Raw genomic sequence first — 19,260 nt, forward strand, 5'->3', positions numbered from 1 at the left:
TTATCCAATGGTGATATGTTTATTTAAATGATGTGGTAAACATATCTAAAATTTTATTATTATTTTAAATCTCAAGTCCTTGGCAAACGGCTAGTTTTTGCTCTTAACTCTTGAAAGGTACTTTGAATTGATGGAAAAATTATAAATATAAAAAATTGAAATTAAAATAATTATTATTTTGTATTTCTTAATCATAATCAATGAATATGAACGCTGGACTTTTGATAGATTACCATTATGCACTTTCGGGTTTCCATGTCCATATATGCAGTTTTGAGCCCTAATTTCAAACCTCCTTCTCCTTGCCCTTTGAAAATCGTAGTCCAAAAGCTAGAGAGATCTCTCAATTCTTAGAGCAATTTTCAAGTAGTTTTTGAGCGTTCTTTGAAGAGATCATTTGTTTCTAACATCAATCCAAGTCCATAGAATTTGGAATCATAGTTTTTGGTGAAGGGTATTTCAAGATTCAAAGAAAAGAAGGCTGGGATCTAAACTTTGGACATGCTCGACCCTGTGATAAGTTTGTAACTTTTAGTGTACTTTTTCTAATGATTTTGAGCTTATTGTTCATCATATGAAGCTAACACCCACACAAAAATAAAAAAAATTGAATCACATCATTTGGTTGAGTTTGAAAAGAGTTATTGGGATTTAAAGTTGGACACAGAGGAATCAAGCGGTAAGCAAAGGACATTGAAAGATTGATCTCTGGAGATTTCTCTAATTTGTTTTTGAATACTTTGTGTGAGATACAGTTGTGAAAATTTTTCTTAAGAAACTATTCTAGGTAGAATCATTGAATTTGGTGCAGGATTGAAGAAGATATTAAAATTTTAAGCATCAAAGGTCAAAAGTGAATCAAGAATTTTATCCAAAGAAAAACGTGGAAGAGAAGAGGACTGAAAAAAGAACGACGACAAACAATGAGGTATTACTGAAGGGAAGTCATAGTTATGTGTATGAATCTTTATCTCTGAATTAATAAAATTTTGACTTAAAAGTATTCTTGTTGAAATACTCAAAATTAGTCCTTATCATGAATACTATTTTGAGTAGCTGTCAATAGTAAGTGTTGTTGAGGAGAATACATTATTCAGAATATTGTGTTATTGTTAGATCTTTGTGATCACTCAGGTTAAGGCTTTGCGGGCCATAAGAAGAAAACTTTGGGGGCTAAGTTGAAGTAGATTAAGCAACATCATTCCTTGGAAGCCTTTGAGGGTTGAGGATGACAAAACTTCATCGACTTTTTCTTTTTTCTTGGTATCCTTGTTCAGCTCTATTTTCAAGTGATTTTCTTGGGGGGCATTCACACGAACTTGGTTAGGGCACATCATCACCTCGAGACAGATGTTCCCGAAAAATATTAAGGATTAGCCTAAGCTATCTAAAAAAAAATTTTATTGTGTCTCCCATTTCCCATACCTCATTTCTTAGGTAGAAAAATCCTAGACTAATTAAAATAAAAATATATTATAAATAGAGAACCTAATTCACCCCCCCTCTAAGGTTATTCCTTGGCAACCAAAACTAACGATTAGTTATATTCTTACAAGAATAATATATGTTTGGATAGTTATCATAAATGATAAGTTTAATTTTTTAAAATATAAAGTAGCAAAGAAATAGAGAAAAAAATAAATGCGAGTGAGAGGAATAATTACACATTAAGAGATAAATGAATACAAACAAGGGAATAAAAGGGTAGATAGCCTAACAGCGTGAGAAGGAAGATAGATCCATATATTTGGGTGGATATTTGAGATATTATTGATATTAAATTGAAGAAATAATAATATAGAAATTCGAAATAGAGAGTGCCCCCAGATGTTTGATGAAATAACTTAAGGATGGTATATTAAAATTTTTATTTGAACTTTGATCAAATGATTCAATGTAATATTGAATTAGAAAAGTAACTCTAAGATTCATTGATGTCAGACGTCGTCAATGGCATCGTTCGACGGATAATTCCCTAATGGAATATGTGACTATGTGATGCAATGACCTAGGCAGAATGTACGTGCAAGCCCCAACTCATGGGGATTCACCGATGATGATGACGGTGACCTTTTGACCCTCATCGGAGCGACGACGGTGAATACGGCGTCAAACGGAATAATTACGTTTACGCTCGCACGTAACGGATGGGCTCGACTCGTACCAGGGAATTCACTCGTGACATAGTTTCTCGATATATATTTCTCTTATCTAATTCTAACCCGAGCGCGGTGGAGTGCAGCCAAAAATATGCTGAAAGACGTAATGTAACTGACGAGTAAGGGGAACAGCGATTGTCAGCGGTTTCTTCATCGGCGCACGGGCCGATGCGGGCAGGTAGCCAGAAACGTGTCGTTAACGGGCAGATCATGGCTTGACAGGTGGCAATTGTGCAGCGGTGGAGCGTACTGTTGGAGGTCAAAGGCGAGGAGAATGGAAGTACAAAAGTGCAGCAGCTTGCCTATGACAGCAAGAGGTGCTACGGCAGCAAGTGGCTTGGCGAAAACAATGCGACGAAGCGGTGAAGGGGAGTGCAAGCCGCACAGGCAGTTATGTATTGATGGGTTGGCACAACAGCACCCCTGATGGCGAAGCCGTCCAATGCGGCAGTCATACGGTGCAGGGGCACAGAGGAGGTTGCAGACCCAGCCAAGCAGGTTGCTGGTCAAAGTTGTCGATCGTGTAGACCGATCGACCAGCGGCTTGTCCAACAAGAGGACATCACAGGTGGCTCCAGATGCAATTGTTTGGATCTGCGAATTCCTGGCGAGAGGTGGACCTAGTGCTCAACATTATTTGGTGTCCACGTAGGCCTGGAGATGTTCCCCTGACCAACTAACACAAAGCATTGACCACGCAAGGTTGCGACTGTCTAGGTATCGGGATCAACTGTCTGACTAGACGATCGGGGTGATGGCCAAAATCAACGGTGGGATTCACCGAGGTGCTGACGGAGCTCTGGTGATGTGCGGTTCCATCCGAGTGGCGTTGAATCATTGACTGCGAGCAGAAGTATCACCTGGATGCATATGGGCGGTGTCACGATCAGTGTGTGGTGTGCGGGGATGTCCAACGAAAGATGGAAGTGTCGTAGTTTTGGTGCTGGCCTTAGGCGACGGTGTGGTTTGAGGTGATTGTCGGTGGGATTTCTGGCAACGTGCAGATCTGCTGGCACGTCGCGTGAGCCACTCAGCACCCAACTAGGCTGCGTAGATTCATTGAGCGCGGGCAGCCATAATCATTTGACCACGTGAGTGCGGTCCGAATGCACTTCCCCCTCCCCGATTGTAAACACGTCACCTAGAGGTGCAATATCATGGGTATGAGTCCATGGGATGAAACCACCGGCCGGTGCACAGAAATCCATGTGTGACTAAGCAACGGGAAGGGCAGACCGATGAGGTTGTTGCGTGGACAGTGAAGATCTGTGGAGCAACCTCTTCCTTCTACCTTCTCTTCCTCCCTTCTCTTCTCCTCCTCCTCCTCTCCTTCCTCCTTTTTTTCTTCTTCTTGAAATGATCTGAAATATGTAACTTCCACGACAACAAAACAGGTCTGGCTCTGTTCGGTGCCCATCATGGCCTTATATAGGGCCACGATGGGCCCTTTACAAAGGGTCCAACAAGGGGCCCAACAAAGGGACCCCTTTTACAACACAAAGAGAATGATACTATGGAAATTAAAGGACGCAACGATACGTACGATACAGATGCGACACGATGAAGACGGTGAATGCTACGTGACGAATTTCCTAAGATGTCTCATTGAGATTGCAATTTCCCATGCTCTACAAGGGGCCCTCTCCAATCTCAAAGTTTCAATATGAAATATAGGTTCTATAAATAAAAAAATAAAAATTTATGGATCTATAAGAAGCTCTAAGAGCCATCAATCTTGTGTCCATTTATGGAAAGATATTTGGATACGTTGGATTTCATTTGCAATTCTTATCTCTGGAAATGTACATCAGTCCATAAGGAAAGGTTGTAGGGATTGAACAACTTTGACAAAATTGGCGAGCCAATCAGAGCCCTCCATCTGTTGGGCCAGCTTCTTTGCATTAGCTTTTGTCCGTGCTGATTTGTCGCTTGAGAGAGGGAGCGATCGCTAAAATTTGGGGGATTTCATTTTGCTGTCAAATTTTCATTGATAACATCTGATGCTTGAGATTACATTGTTACTTTATAGATTTTGCATGACATGATGCCAGCTTTGTGCATGGATGCCTCAAAGCTTGACTTCTTTTCTGTTTTTACTTTTTTAAATGTCTTTTCGATTGGGCCACATCCTCTCTCCTTGTTTCATTCTCTCCCTCGTCCCCCCTATGATAAAAATTGAATAGACAAATAGGTTAATCCCATATGAAAAATGAAATAATGTTTTTCTATTTTATGCTTCAGCATGAAATAACAAAATGCTAATAATTTTTTGTACCTTCTATTTGGTCCAGCTTTGATGGAGATCATCCGTCGAGGATCGCCGCCACATCTTCGAAGTCATCATCTTTGTCATCATCGACTCCTGCCTGCTCGCCTCCCGCCTGACCAGCACGACAAGGCGCAAGCGAAGGCACCCGGGTTCAAATACCCCAGGTGAAAAGCACGTCGTTATCTGTCTCGCATTTTGATTTTTTTTTCGCCTTCATTATTTTCATCTTCATCACCGTCCTTGTCATTTTGGTCTTCGTCATCGCCTACATCATTTTCATCTTCATCGTCGCCGTCTATCTATTGTTTGAGTGTTTTCCTTTAATTGTTGTTCTAAGCAGGGTCTTTTTGTAAACGGACCCTCCATGTTGGACCCTTCTTAAAAGGGCAATGGACCCTCTTGTAAGGGCCCATCTTGGCCCTATATAAGGCCATGATGGAAACCAGTTAATCTCAGATCTGGAATATGTGTTTTGACAGTTACTCAAAACCAGGTCTCGCTAGAAGAAGAAAGGAGAGGAGGAGGAAGAAGAGAAGGAAAGGAGGAATAGGAAAAAAAGGAGGGAAGCAAGAAGGAGAGGGTGACGAAACCAGAGTTTCACTTCGATAGCCCAGCAAAATCTGCATCCTCGGTCGTTCATTAATCTCCCTTGCACTGTTGCATGAAGCCGCTGGGTCATTCGACCACCTGCAACGTACGGGGGAAGAGATCGTCAATTCCATCATGTGATGTGTTACAGATACCCGCGAGATGGAGTGATCCCACAATTGCTCTCTCTCTCTCTCTCTCTCTCTCTCTCTCTCTTTCTCTCTCTCCGTCTTTACCCGGGTCAAGGGGAACGGGCGTCAATCGCCTTAGAGTTCCCACCTCACTAGGTCAGACGTCGCGGTGCTACCTACAACGATCATCGTCACTGCAATCCTGAGCGCTATGCCAGGATCCGCTGAACCGCTGACTGGTGGCATGATCTTCTTGGTCGCACTATAGGCTAAAGGCAGTTGTGGGCGATCATGCGGCTCACCTTCATTTGAACTGACGTTCGCGCATTGTCCCGCGTGACGTGCTCAGTTTCCTTCTTGCACAGCCCAACTCACCTCTGCACACTGTCGACCGATGTATCGGCCCTCGTACAAGGACGGAGTTGGATCTGCGGTCAAACTGCACCTGACGGCCTGCACTGGTCAGGTGTGTTGACCCAGCCCAACGGACTAGATAGTGCTATTCTAGCTGGATACTTCGATATCCTTCTCGCGTATACTTTGAATATGAATGTTTAGAACACATGCTTAAAGACTAGTGATCTCCGTATTACGATCTCATCATAATTCACTAAGTCTGATCATGTATTCATTGACTTCATTATAAGCATCACAAGTGCACTATAATGAATATGTTCTATTAATGAACATGTAACGAAATGTGGACTGTGTGATTGGCTTGCCATCCACATATATTTCCATCAAAGTCGAGATCTAGTTTATTGAATATCAATACAAGGAACCCCGATAAGAGGACTTCCAGGGGTGGAAGTTCCATGGCTAGCCATCTCATCCCATCTAGGCCACCACAATAACATCCCAAGAACTATTAAAATTAATCCTCCAGGAATTTGATTCAAAATGTCTACACATGTGTTTTGATGAACTTTCAAAGTGGATTACATCAATTCAAGCCTATATAAATATGTTTCAAATGAGATCATAATTTTTTATTCATTTAAGGAATTATGCATATGAAGATAACTGACTTCATACGGTTCAAACTAAGCAATTTACACATGCATAGGATGTCTATCTTCATGAATATGAAGATATCTCATATCTGATCATCTGGTAAGCATGCCAAATAATAAAGTTACAAAGATATCATATGTCATTTGACCAGTGAAACATGATGTCTAATGCGGTCTTATTTAGTTACCCGATACATTTCTATCTGAATTAATGGATTATGCATCCCAAATGGGGGTAAATAAACAAAAATATTTATCATATTTTGAATAATAGGGTTATAGATATTGAGAAACAAATTTCAGGAATGGTTTGAGCTTAAATTCATGGGGGAACTGCAATGATTCTTTTTACCTTTTATAACTTATATAATAAAAAGCAGTTACTCAATCTTAATTTTCTCTCAGATATTAAATGCCTTTGACCATTTGCTTTTTCAAAATTCAATATTTCCCCTTAAATTTTGAAGCCCATATAACAGAGATTTACTTTTTAATGAGAATCAAATTTAAGCATTTCCTTCATTATTTATGGATTTTATAAAAAAATGATTTAATTAAATTACAATGAAATAGATTGAATCTGTTCCTCATCTTCGTACTTTCTATTTTATTGTTTATTTTCCTATTTCAGTCTATAACAAAGAGAAAAACTAAATTATCAAGTATTATCTATCCATTGGAAGTGAAAGACAGAGACAATGGCTTCTACATTATGAATGCTTCTTTCTAATAATGATATATAATTTTCAACAAATAAAAAATAAAATAAATCAAACATACACGGTAAGGTTTTAGTGTGCTACATACAAACCAAACTAGAATTCTTCAATGAAAATAAATACGAAACTACGAGATTTGGGTCCACAAATAGTATGGGACTGAAAATACTTTGTTATTAAGAGATTGAAAAAATCAGGGAAATATCAAGAATATGATCAACAATTAATAGCATGCTTTGAATCATTTAAGCAATAAATTCAGGGAAACAATATACTCTTATTTATATGATTCATTTAATTTATGTATGTTTTTATGATTATTAAATAAACACAAATTGACATATTTATTTCATTTTGAATAATTAATTAAGAAAATTATTTATTTATGGGTATAAAAAACAGTGAACCAAATTAAATCAATTAGTGCTGAAAATAAAATAGAATCGTGAGGCGCTTTAAAATAATTGAAAGCACCATGACCTAATCATCTTTGCACATTGTGTGTATATATAGAGAGACGGAGCTATTTCATCTATTCCAACGCATGTTGGGGCCGTTGTCTTAATACATAAGAGAAGCAAGATTTGCAAAATTCCCTCGCAAGGCAGTTGTACTCTAGACACGAAGCGAGCAGGAGGATGACAGGAGGCTGCCGACTCTGTTTAACATTAGGCCACATGATGCTTTATGGCTCTGAGCAAGCAACCAGGCTGCAAGCTGCAAGCCTACAAGCAAACACACCTCCATTCGATCCCTACGCGTCACCTCTTGTGCGTAAACGGCCGGACCCTCACACTTAACGCGTCACCTCCCTTTTACGCACACGGCGTTATAAATCTCCTCCGCCTCGCCTGATAGCCATTGTTTCCAGTCTATCCTGGAGATTCATCTTCTTTGTTTAATGCAGACAATGGCCCCATCCTCTGAGGTGACGATCACTGATCAGGAATGTCATGTAATCGTCTCGGCCTCTCTCTGTCTGGCCTTGTTTTGCGCGGTTGTTCATGCAGGCGAGATAATATGATCGATCCAATTTGGCGCTGATGCAGGTGGTGCTGGACAATGGCATCCTCCGAGTCACTCTCATGAAGCCCAGCGGCATGATCTCCGGCATCAGTTTCAATGGATTAGATAACTTGATGGAGGTCTCCAACGAGGAATCCGACCGGGGGTTTCTCTTTCTCCCTCTTCATTTCCTTCCCAGAATCAACATTCATCGTCGGGGTCATCTTACGTTGTGTTTGCAGGTACTGGAGCGCCAACTGGAGCGATCTTAACGGGTCAGGACATTTTGACAGGTGTTAAAACTTTTGTCTAAATGGGACTCATAGCTTTCATGTTCTGAGCGCAACTCGTGTAGGTTTTGATTATTGCTCAAAATTTAATCACGGGGCAGTCATCTCGCAGGATGAAAGGGTCGAATTTCCGAGTCATCGTGGAGAATGGAGAACAGGCAGAGATCTCCTTTTCCAGAAACTGGGACGCATCGCTCGCGGGGACCGCCGTCATCCCTTTGAACATCGACTGGAGGTACACCGGTCAACTCAGAGAACTCTCATGCCGTTCCCAGCTCTTAAAAAGTGGCGCTTGCAGGATCGTCATGGTACGCGGAGTTTCCGGGGTCTACATCTATTCCATTTTTGCCTTCCCCGACGATGGTCCGGCCTTCAACTTGGCGGAGGCCAGAGCCGTCTTCAAGCTCCGCAAGGACATGTGGGTCATCGCTGCTATCAGTGCCGATGAAAATGGCGGTAACCACCGTGTTTCGCGCAGGTTCCACTACATGGCAATGGCAGATAACAGGCAGAGGATCATGCCCATGCCCGAAGACCGGCTTCCTCCTCGAGGCCGGCCTCTGGCTTATCCCGAGGCCGTGAAGTTAGAGAACCCCATCGACCCAGCTCTCATAGGGGAGGTGAGAAGGAGAAGCGATGCATAGATAGATAGATATAGATGGATAGATAGATAGATATATAGATAGAAAGAGAGAGAGATAGATAGATGTATGTCGATAGACTGAAAGATAGAGGGAGAGAGAGAGAGAAGAGAAAGAGAGATAGATACATAGCTCAGATAGAGAGATACATATATAGATAGATAGAGAGAGAGAGGGAGAGAGAGAGGGGGAGGGAGAGAGAGGGAGGGAGAGAGAGGGAGAGGGGAGAGAGAGAGGGGAGGGAGGGGAGGGAGAGAGAGTGAGGGGGGGAGAGAGAGAGGGAGAGGGGGAGGGGGAGTGGGAGAGGGGGAGAGAGAGGGGGAGAGAGAGAGGTGAGAGAGAGGGAGAGAGAGAGAGGGGGGAGGGAGGGGAGAGAGAGGGGAGAGAGAGAGAGGGAGAGAGAGAGAGAGAGAGAGAGAGAGAGAGAGAGAGAGAGAGAGAGAGAGAGAGAGAGAGAGAGAGAGAGAGAGAGAGAGAGAGAGAGAGAGAGAGAGAGAGAGAGAGAGAGAGAGAGAGAGAGAGAGAGAGAGAGAGAGAGAGAGAGAGAGACCGAGATCTTACAAGTTATTTTGTGCGGGATGGGCAGGTTGACGACAAGTACCAGTACTCGTGCGAAAACGAGAAGAATAGAGTCCACGGATGGATCTGCTTCGACCCGCCGACGGGGTTCTGGCAGATCACGCCCAGCAACGAGTTCAGGACTGGGGGCCCGAGCAAGCAAGACCTCACCTCCCACGTCGGCCCCACGACCCTCGCCGTGAGCCAACTAAACGCCCCCGCTTCTTGCTTCGGCCGCCGCTCACCTTCCTCTGGGCAGATGTTTGTCAGCACGCACTACGCAGGGGAGGACCTGGAGCTCAAGTTCACCCAGGGCGAGCTCTGGAAGAAGGTCTTTGGCCCCGTCTTCATCTACGTCAATTCTAACGACTTTGGCGCTGATCCTCTCTACCTCTGGGAGGACGCCAAGTCCAAGGTCCGCCCCCACTGCCCAGAAATAATTGTCCACCGACGATGAAGGGCTCATCATCGTCTGTACGGAGAATGACGAGAACGATGAGGACTTTGTCATCTAAAAGAGTAAAAGTAGAGAAAAGTGACGAGTTCTTCTTTAATCGGAATCCGGGCATTGGTGCCACGCAGATGTTGGCAGAGAAAGAGAGCTGGCCCTACGACTTCCCCGAATCTGTGGATTTCCAAAAGCGCGAGCAACGGGGTTGTTTGCGTGGGAGACTTCTAGTCAAGGACAGGTGAGATGCGTACTCTCCTTCTCTCATGACCTTGGACTTGCTTCCTCTCTCCCTGCGTTCTGTAATCTTTTCTTCAGGTTCCTCGACAACGTCGAGATAGCGCCGCAGGGCGCCCACGTCGGCCTGGCCTTGCCAGGGCTACCCGGCTCTTGGCAAAGAGAGAGCAAGGTTTGATTTTACGTTTATATCTCCCTCTCTATCTCTATCTCTCTACGTCTATCTCCTTCTCTATCTCTATCTCCCTCGCCTCGGTAGGGTTACCAGTTCTGGACGAGAACAAGATCAGAGGGCCGCTTTGCCATAAGTGAAGTTAGAGAAGGAGAATACGGGCTCTATGCTTGGGTTCCGGGAGTGTTGGGCGACTTCAAACTCGACCAAACTGTCACGATTACCCCTGGTTCGCCCTTCATGCCCTACGCCCGCGTATAGATTCTAGCAGACACGATGACGGAAACTCCCCGCAGGAAGTTGCGTGAACGTCGGAGAAATCGTCCTCGAGCCCCCGCGGAGCGGTCCAACGTTATGGGAGATTGGCATCCCAGACCGCTCCGCCGCGGAGTTCTTCATCCCAGAGCCCAACCCCGTCTATGTAAACAAGCTCTACTCCGGTCATCCGGACAGGTGAAAGAGAGAAAGAGACAGGGATGAGCTTCGAAACCTCATCATGGAATAAATAATCATCATCTTAAGCATATCCTTGACAGATTCAGACAGTACGGGCTGTGGGAGAGGTACGTTGAGTTGTACCCGGATGCGGACTTGGTTTACACCGTCGGCGAGAGCGACTACGCTAAGGACTGGTTCTACGCGCATGTCACCCGGTACGCAGGCCGATGCTTAACATCGTGTCAACCGAGTCTAACTGATCTCCTCCGATCGTCTTCCATCCGAGCAGCAAAGCCGACGACGGGTACAAGTCCACGACCTGGCAGATTAAGTTTACGCTGGGTCGTTGTCGTCGACTGGAAGACGGCGAGTCTTACAAGCTAAGGATCGCCTTGGCGGCGGCCAAGAACGCGGAGCTGCAGGTAAGAACTCTCTCTCGACATCCTGCTCTAAATCCAAACCGACGGTCTGGATGACAAGGCACCGGCGGCGGCAGTGGCAGGTGAGGGTGAACGATCCGGACGCTTCGCCGGCGCATTTCACGACGGGGTTGATCGGGGGGGATAACTCGATCGCCAGGCACGGCATCCACGGTCTCTACTGGCTGTTCCAAGTGGACGTGCAGAGGGAGTGGCTGGTGATGAACGGCGACAACACCATTTATCTCACGCAGGCCGCCGCGTCCTCCCCCTTCCAAGGCTTGATGTACGACTATCTCCGCCTCGAGGCTCCCTGCAAATCTCCTTTCCTCTGAACCAGCGAACTAGTTGTCGGCGACGACGATGAGGGATTTCTCCGCTTACTCTCCGCTTCTACGGCGCTGCGCCGTCGACAAGTCTCTGGAGGGGACCAAGGCCGTGCACGCCCACATTGTCCGGTCTGGGTTCCCTCACCTCGCCCTGGGGAACAAGCTCGTGGACGCCTACCTCAAGTCCGGATCCGTCCTCTACGCGCGGCGGGTGTTCGACGAAATGCCTGCCAGACACATCGTCGCCTGGAACTCCATGCTGGCGTCCTACGCCCGCCGCGGGTTCTGGCCGGAGGCCGTCGGTCTGTACCGGCGGATGCTCCTGGCGGGCGTCTCCCCCGACGGGTACACCTTCTCCAGCGTCCTGACGGCCCTGGCCGAGGCGGGCTCGCTCGGGGCCGGCCGCCAGGTCCACGCCCACCTCGTCGTCTCCGCCGCGACCGAGCCCCTCTTCGTCTCCACCGCCCTGGTCAACCTGTACGGCAAGCTAGGCGAGCCGGGGCCGGCGCGGCTGGTCTTCGACCGGGCCGCCGACAAGGACGTCGTCCTCGGCACAGCGCTGGTCGTTGGGTGCGCGCAGGCCGGGCAGCCCGCCGAGGCCGCGCGCGCCTTCGCGGACATGCGCAGACTCGGCATCCCTGGGAACGAATTCACCTTCGCCAGCGTCTTGGTCGCATGCGGAGACATGGCGGACCCGGCGCTGGGCCGATGCGTCCACGGGCTGGCCATCGAGTCCGGGCTGGACCGGGGCAGCTCCACCCAGACCTCCCTCATGGTCATGTACTCTCGCTGTGCGCGGCTGCAGGACTCGCTCCGGGTCTACGCCGGCATGGCCGAGGCGGAGCTCAACCTGGTGGCCAGGACGGCAGCCATGGGCGCCCTCGCGGCGAGCCGCCGAGAGGACGAGGCCCTCTCCGCCTTCCATGCGCTACAGCGCCGCCATCGCCCCAATGCCTTCGCGCTCTCCACGGCGCTGCGGGCATGCTCGAGCTCGGCCCAGCTCCGCTGCGGGCAGCAACTGCACGCGCTGGCCGCCAAGATGGGCATCGCGGAGACGCACCCCTTCGTCGGCGCCGCCCTCGTAGACCTCTACGGCAAGTGCGGGAGGGCGGACGCGGCGGAGCTTGTCTTCGGGGGCCTGCCCGGGCCGGGCTGCGACCCGGTCGCGGTCAACGCCATGATCGCCGCCTATGCCGCCAGTGGGCGCGGCCAGGCCGCTGTCCGGCTCTTCGACGAGGCGGCGGCGAGCTCGGCCTGGTCCCCGAGTCCCGCCACCTTCACCGCCGTGCTCTCCGCGTGCAGCGCCGCCGGCCTGGTGGAGCCGGGCCGCCGCATCTTCTCCTCCATCGCCGACCCGAGCGGCGACCATGTGGCCTGCTTTGTGGACCTGCTGGCTCGAGGGGGGAGGCTCGCGGAGGCGGAGCAGGTCCTCGCCTTGCGTGCCGGCGGCGACCCGGTGCCGTGGAGGGCGCTGCTCGCCGCCTGCAAGCTCCACGGGAAGGTGGAGACGGCAGAGCGGGCGGCGAGGCGGGTCCTCGAGCTCAGCCCCCCCTCCGGCGACGGCGGCGCGATGATCCTCCTCTCAAACGTGTACGCGGCCGCGAGGCAGTGGCGCAAGGCGGCGGACGCGCGGCAGGCGGCGCGGGGGATGGCGCTGAAGAGCAAGGACCCCGGCGTGAGCTGGGTTCACCACAGCTTCGTTGCCGGAGTCGCTGATAAGGCGGGAGATTTGAACTGAAAGAGGGCAGCTGTACCTTTCTTACCTTCGACCGGCGACATGAAGGGAAGGAAAAAGATTGGGCATTCAATCGGGGGTGGTCGCCGTCTTCGCGTCCTCGTCAACGAGTTCCTCCTCCTTGCGCAGCTCACAGGAGAAGCCCTCCGTTGACCTGCGACAAGTCCAACGCAATGTAAAGCCGCAGTGGGAAGTTGAAATGATAAAATGGATAACGGCACCCACATTCCCGAGGTCGCCGCCGGATCATGAACGACGCCCATCACACGCGCCTTGTCATCATCGCCGCCAGCCATTGCTCGTTCTCCTCTGCGGATTTCCCTGATCTGCAAAGAAGCTCATGTCAAGAACCCAGCCTTTCTATCGACGAAGCAGGCTAGCCCAATCTTACCAGTTCAGCCGACAGCGTTAAACTCTTGGGCGCCGCCGCCACTCTATTGCCTCGCATGGGACTCCGCAGAGTTCCCTGGAGAAGTTGCTCAAATGGGTCAAGTTTTACAGCACTAGAAAGATCTCTTGGACTTCGCATCTTTTTTATAATTGGCGAGGAAAAAGGCTGCTGTTCAACACATACCTTGTTAGCCCACATCAATCCGCAAGCATTACACAGGGTCCGAGGCCCCGCAGGTCCACGGCGCATCGCCGGCGTCGCTTTCTCGCTAATCCCGCAGTTAAGACATCTATCACAACGAAAGAACTATGATTAAGAACCAAACTTGGTGATGAGAGATGCTTGGAAGGAGAGAACGAGACTTGGTTTCTCGCGAAACGCGGCGGCTTGAGCTCTCAGAAGGGCCAGAACTAGAGGAAGCCTCTGATGCATCCTCCCGGTTGCCCTTTCCCACGAATTGTCCTTTCCTACGCGGATTCCTAAAATAAATGCGTGGAAAGAACAGAAACCTCTATTAGAATACGAAAGAAAGAACACAGAAATATAAAAATTCCTAACGTGAACCCTATAATTCAAAATTTGGTTGATTTCTAAAGTCTTTGGGTGTGATGCCGCACAATGTTCTTTCCCGGATGGATGTGTGCTGGATTCCCGGGCACATGATTGCGTCAATTGATCAACTATGAGATTATGATCCAATATTTTTTGAAGTTAAGCAGTCGAGGGTGTAACCTGAGAGCACCATCCTTTCGGCCGTTGGACCGAACTTTCTTATCAAAACGTCTCTCGTTCCTCTTCTCGCGGAACCTAACCAACGAAGCATCACGTTTTGCTGAAAGACTTGTGCGTCGCAAGATGCCGTCCAAACCCTGCCGGCAGACAATCAACATTAGGAAAAGCAAGAACAAGTTAAGACTTTCTAAAAGAAAAACCCATTTGTCTAAAATGTAATACCTTGCGCTTCTGCCGACGTTGAATTGGGGTGGTCCCTCCACTTGACGGGGCTTCGCATCCTCCTAGGAGCAACATTACTGCTTGAACCTACATAATGTGCGCACAATCCGAAAACTGATGATGTCGTGGAAGTTTGTGGCAGAGGCGGTATTTTGAGCTGATGAATAGAAATTAAGAACAGAAAGAGACAATTTCCCTAACTTTTTAAGATTGGGGTTCAGAAGGAACGATAGATAATAAGGAAGAAGAGTGGGATAACTGAAATTCTTCTTTTCCACTTTCTTTTGGACGATCCTGGACATCTTCCTTTTTTCGTTGATGTTTCCTTCCAAAGGTTTCCTCCTCTTATACGAAGCGGGTGAGTACAATAAACCCACGAAAACATAAATCATCGCACGAGATGAGTAGATAGTTGAGAAGGATCTGTCATAACTAAACCAAATTTCAGATCAGGGGCCACGAACTAGATACACGTCAACGAAGAGGTCTGCAGAACAATCCCATTGGTACAGATTGAATGAGAGCCTTCGAGACCAAAGGTACAAAAAAGACAGACAAGGTCCAACGATTTGACATGTAGAATCAAAAAGTATGAGTAAGCCCCATGAAATTGCGGAAGTAATGATCTTACTGCTTGAATACCCATCATTACCGTTGGGCATATCCCAAAAAATCCCGAATATCAAAGATGATCCTACCTTTTCAGGCGTGACAGTGTCGAAGACGTAGGCCTCCCCCTGGAACAGCAAGGTGAGCTGGTTCGAGGTTAAGTTCGTCAGAGACAACGCCGCGTCCACCGCGTCCTTGTAATGCTGCGCATGATCCACCGGCTCCTCGTCCAACAAATCTTCCATCTTCTCCGTCCCATCGCCGCCCTCGATCTGGAGAGGTTCGTCCTTGGCGCTCCGATCCAGACCGTCCACTTCCTCTTCCCCCCCGTACATCAGCGATCGCCGTTGATACCCTTCTGCCTCAGATATCTGAACCGATCACGGCAAAACAAACCCTAGCGGCTTCATCCTTCCACGGCGACAATCACGACCTCAACGAAAAGCGAGTCGCATGGGAAGCAGTAAACTCCGTCTCGAGCTCCTCCAATGGCCGGAGAGGACAGTCGGTCGAAACCCTAACCCTAGCGCTGCAGATGGGTTCTCGAGAATCTCTTCATGGGGGAGAGAGGAGGAATTCCCTGCCGAGGGGACAATGCCGAGAAGAAGACCCCTCCGTCCGCTCCCCCGGGGAAATTTCTCTTTTTAATATTTCCCAAAAAGGAATTTTTTTTTTGCCTTACCGAGCCAGCCCAATAAGGCCCAGTAGCATTCTCGCGAGGCCCAATATTAGCCATTCTATTACTCTGGCTGGGAGAGGTCTTTCTGCTGAAAGGAGCGAAAAGGCGGACGCGGTAGAGAAGAAGCTTGGGAGAGAAGGCATCTCTGCCGCAGCCTCGCTCGTAGCTTGAACCAAGGTATTGCAGATCGTCTCCGGCCTGATCTACCCCCGTCGCTCGTAGCTTCTGGTTGTTGACGAAGAAAGCCGACACCTTTGTCTCCTCGTCGTCTGATCTTCCGAAGTTGGGTTTTCTGATCTCCGATGAAGCCTCTCCTCGGGAGCAATCAGGCTTTGCTTTTTCTTCGGCGAGAAGGCCGCCGTTCAAAACTCTTTGGCTGAAGAGATCATCTTAATTTGCCCCAGAACACCAACTGTCGTGCCCAATCCGTTTTTTTTTTTTTTTGGGGAGGGGGGATGGGGTCTTGGTTGGGATTGTACTGATGGGTCGCCTTCATCTATCCAGAAATCTGTTGGGCTTCGCGTTCCTTCTTGTCCTTCAAGATCTTCAAAGATTGCACCGACGTCGTTTCTTGGTTTCGCCGTAATTAATTCCGTTGGAAGTACTAGTTTCTTATGAAATCAAAAGTTTATACTGCCTTTCTGCTAGATTCTCTCTTTGCCCTTCGGTTTGGTAGATTTGGTCGACTGCCTTTCTTATTTTTCTCCCGGCCACACTTTTGCAGCTACAATTGCCTAGTTCGCTTGACCAGAAGCCTCAGGCTTTATAGTTTTGCGTGTTCTGCGGCTGATCTTCGAAATATGTGGCTCATTTGTTTTGATTAGCTTATTACTGTTGTTTAACGAATTCATGGATATTTTCTGCATAGATTGGGTGTGGTTTGTGCTTCTAATTAATTCTGGTAAATACATAATTTTTTCGATATTCTGGGCGTACAGATCGTGCCAGTCGTCCATATTACTTGCGTCGCTTGGGGGTGGCTAGTCCTCGAGCAGGTACATTTTTATTTTGAAGGCATGCGTTCAAACGCTTTTGAAGTAATCCGGTGGTGATGCTTATTTCTACTTTGGTACGAAGTTCTGTTGTCTTTCGTGAGTCTGTTCCTTGTATTGTTGGAGAAATGGCTCTCAATGAAAGATTGTAAATCGGTTCTCCTTTCTTCCCTGAGAGAACTCGAATGGTAGAGAGTAAAATTTTCGATTTTGGTATCGTTCTTGTTTGGAATTTCGTCAATCCACGGTGCCTCGGCTGGAGCTCGGCCCCTCTCCATCCATGCTCCGGGATGCGCAATATATATGAGAAGAATTTCTTTACCAAGAATTTGGGTTTTATTCCAAAAATTTGCGGTTCTTCTCTGACGACAGACATTGAGTTTATTATTTCTCACCGAATATTACGATTCTGGTCAGATTTATGTAGTAAACCGCAGAATTGCTTGACTTTAGAAAGTAATCTATGTTGACAACCTTCTCTCTGAAGTATGATTCTCTCAGCTGCTATATTTTCTTGTCTCCACAGAAAAAATAGAACATTTTTTCTGCGTAGGGTTCGAAGTATGCCTTTAAACTCATATTGGATTGTCGTCTCAGTATTTGCTTCTCTTTCCTCCGTCTTTTCTAGCCATGTACGACAACGTTGGGATGCAGCCAGGAATGCAAGGCCAGCCACCGCTGAATCTTCCTCAATCACAGCCAAACCCGTTTGGAAATGCCTTCTATGCAGCAGGCCCGGGTCTTATTCGAACAGGGCTGGGGGCATACGGTGAGAAGTTCCTCGGATCAAGTTCAGAGTTCATGCAAAGCAATGTATGAATATGCATCTTCTCCCGTTCCACTATCTTATTGTGGCTAGAAAGTTTATTTGTGGGTATTGAGTTTGAAGTGCCGAATCCCTCTTCTTCAGATTAGCAGATATTTCTCTAACCCCCAGTACTATTTCCAAGTGAACGATCAGTACGTGAGGAACAAGTTGAAGGTGGTCTTGCTTCCTTTCCTCCATAGGGTAAAGTATTGAGCATCCCTCCCATGTACTAAATAACTTAAACTCACCACTAAATTTGTTCTTGTGTTACCCACCATTGCACCTTGACCTGCAGGGACACTGGACGAGGATAAGTGAGCCTGTTGCCGGTCGACTCTCTTACAAGCCCCCCATCTATGACATCAATGCTCCAGACCTGTATATCCCGTTGATGTCCTTTGGGACCTATGTTGTCCTTGCCGGCTTCATGTTGGGCCTTCTGGGAAGGTGAGCTGTCTTCATTATCATCTTTATCATTATTATCATCATACAGTAGCATTGAGCGCCATCTTTTTCTTGCTGGGCCTTCTGGGAAAGGGAGTTATCCTCATTATCATCATTATCATTGTACAGTTGCCCTAATCTCTGTCTCTTTGCATGTTGACCTTCCGGGAAAGTGAGTAATCCTCGTCATCGTAGCGTAGTCATTAGTGCAATCTTTTTACTGGTCCCTCTGGGAACGTGATTTGTCTTCAGTATCAGCTTTATTGTCATCATCATTGTCATCTTCATCAACATCATCATACAGTAGCCATTAGCACTATCTTTTGTTGTTGGGCCTCTGGGTAATCTAGTTGTCCTTATTATAACCATAAAGCAGCCATTTGCAGATCTTTGTGATCGATCTTACCATTGTTTTTGTGGACGAATGCTCGTCAGGTTCAGCCCAGGCGCATTGAGGTGGCAGTTCATGAAGGGTCTTATCATGTGGGCAGTGCAGCTGGCCCTGCTGAGGGGGGTGGTGTGGTCAACGGGCGGCGGCGGTGGGGAGACGCCACTGCTGGACTCGGCATCATACGGCGGATACGCCTTTGCGGGCATATCGATTGGCCTGTTGGGGAGGATTGTGTGGAGTCATTCTTACTACGTGGTGATGCCATGGATGGCACTGTGCATGGGCATCTTTCTAGTCAAAACCATGAAGCGGGTTCTCTTCACGGAGATGAGGTCCTATGACAGACACTCCAGCCGGCACCATTACCTCCTCTTGTTCATCGCCGTCGCCCAGTTCCCCCTCTTCTTCTGGCTCGGTGGTGTTGCATAAATCCATGGATGCTCCGCCTTTCTAAGAAAAAAATAGATTCTCTTTCTGTTTTGTTTGTGGTGACAGGGTACGGTGTCCCAAATTCTGACCATCGAAATATCTTGCAATCGAGTTGTAAAAGGGGGACTACATCACAAATGTGCCTAAATTCAAATAGAATTTGTTTAAAATATAAAAGCAATCTAAGCTCAGGGTGACCAATCAGTCTCTGGCCTTCAAACCATTTTAATAGAATGAAAGATGTTGACTTGACTTCTGAGGAATTACATATTTGACGGAAGAAAAAGGAGAGAATATAGTTCACCCGAACAAGAAGATATGAAATAAAATGAGAGTGTGCACAATCTTTTCCTTCTTAAAGGACAGCCCGGAACAGTTTGAGACTCTCATGTACTTTGATATGTTGTTAATT

General features: G+C 47.4%; 4 protein-coding genes across 9 annotated transcripts; 3 read left to right on the plus strand and 1 right to left on the minus strand.

Moving 5' to 3' along the window:
* Positions 1-7,755: 7,755 nt before the first annotated feature.
* Positions 7,756-11,470, plus strand: LOC144706766 (uncharacterized). Of its 4 annotated transcripts, XM_078579795.1 has the most exons (15): positions 7,762-7,834; positions 7,929-8,050; positions 8,127-8,177; positions 8,287-8,409; positions 8,473-8,592; positions 8,653-8,794; positions 9,402-9,572; positions 9,633-9,788; positions 9,956-10,062; positions 10,140-10,230; positions 10,318-10,459; positions 10,527-10,683; positions 10,767-10,883; positions 10,958-11,090; positions 11,165-11,470. In XM_078579795.1, the coding sequence occupies exons 1-15, from the start codon at positions 7,781-7,783 to the stop codon at positions 11,420-11,422; spliced, it is 1,944 nt and encodes a 647-aa protein (XP_078435921.1). In that variant the 5' UTR covers positions 7,762-7,780; the 3' UTR covers positions 11,423-11,470. The 4 variants fall into 4 exon arrangements, with proteins under 4 accessions (XP_078435922.1, XP_078435921.1, XP_078435920.1 ...); XM_078579794.1 differs by having other exon boundaries at positions 8,473-8,794; XM_078579796.1 differs by having other exon boundaries at positions 7,756-7,834; positions 7,929-8,024; positions 8,473-8,794; positions 9,402-9,788.
* Positions 10,710-15,704, minus strand: LOC144706775 (GATA transcription factor 18-like). Of its 3 annotated transcripts, none has more exons than XR_013582318.1 (9): positions 15,195-15,704; positions 14,497-14,583; positions 14,275-14,411; positions 13,905-14,021; positions 13,726-13,831; positions 13,543-13,617; positions 13,377-13,477; positions 13,171-13,305; positions 10,710-13,070 (listed from the first exon to the last, which is right to left on the minus strand). XR_013582318.1 is itself a non-coding variant. In XM_078579807.1 (9 exons), exons 1-8 carry the CDS (start codon positions 15,438-15,440, stop codon positions 13,221-13,223), a joined length of 954 nt encoding a protein of 317 aa, XP_078435933.1. In that variant the 5' UTR covers positions 15,441-15,704; the 3' UTR covers positions 10,710-13,070; positions 13,180-13,220. The 3 variants fall into 3 exon arrangements, 2 of the variants coding, with proteins under 2 accessions (XP_078435933.1, XP_078435934.1); XM_078579807.1 differs by having other exon boundaries at positions 13,180-13,305; XM_078579808.1 differs by having other exon boundaries at positions 10,710-13,111; positions 13,180-13,305.
* On the plus strand, positions 11,451-13,177 carry LOC144706770 (pentatricopeptide repeat-containing protein At5g65570-like). Its single transcript, XM_078579800.1, has one exon. The coding sequence runs from the start codon at positions 11,451-11,453 to the stop codon at positions 13,152-13,154; it is 1,704 nt and encodes a 567-aa protein (XP_078435926.1). The 3' UTR covers positions 13,155-13,177.
* A 144-nt stretch (positions 15,705-15,848) lies between the features above and the next one.
* Positions 15,849-18,899, plus strand: LOC144706777 (uncharacterized). Its single transcript, XM_078579809.1, has 6 exons — positions 15,849-15,961; positions 16,723-16,779; positions 17,405-17,589; positions 17,687-17,785; positions 17,880-18,031; positions 18,464-18,899. Exons 3-6 carry the CDS (start codon positions 17,407-17,409, stop codon positions 18,846-18,848), a joined length of 819 nt encoding a protein of 272 aa, XP_078435935.1. The 5' UTR covers positions 15,849-15,961; positions 16,723-16,779; positions 17,405-17,406; the 3' UTR covers positions 18,849-18,899.
* The last annotated feature ends 361 nt before the right edge of the window (positions 18,900-19,260 follow it).

Source organism: Wolffia australiana, chromosome 8, assembly GCF_029677425.1.
Source record: "Wolffia australiana isolate 7733 chromosome 8, ASM2967742v1".
Lineage (NCBI taxonomy): Eukaryota > Viridiplantae > Streptophyta > Magnoliopsida > Alismatales > Araceae > Wolffia > Wolffia australiana.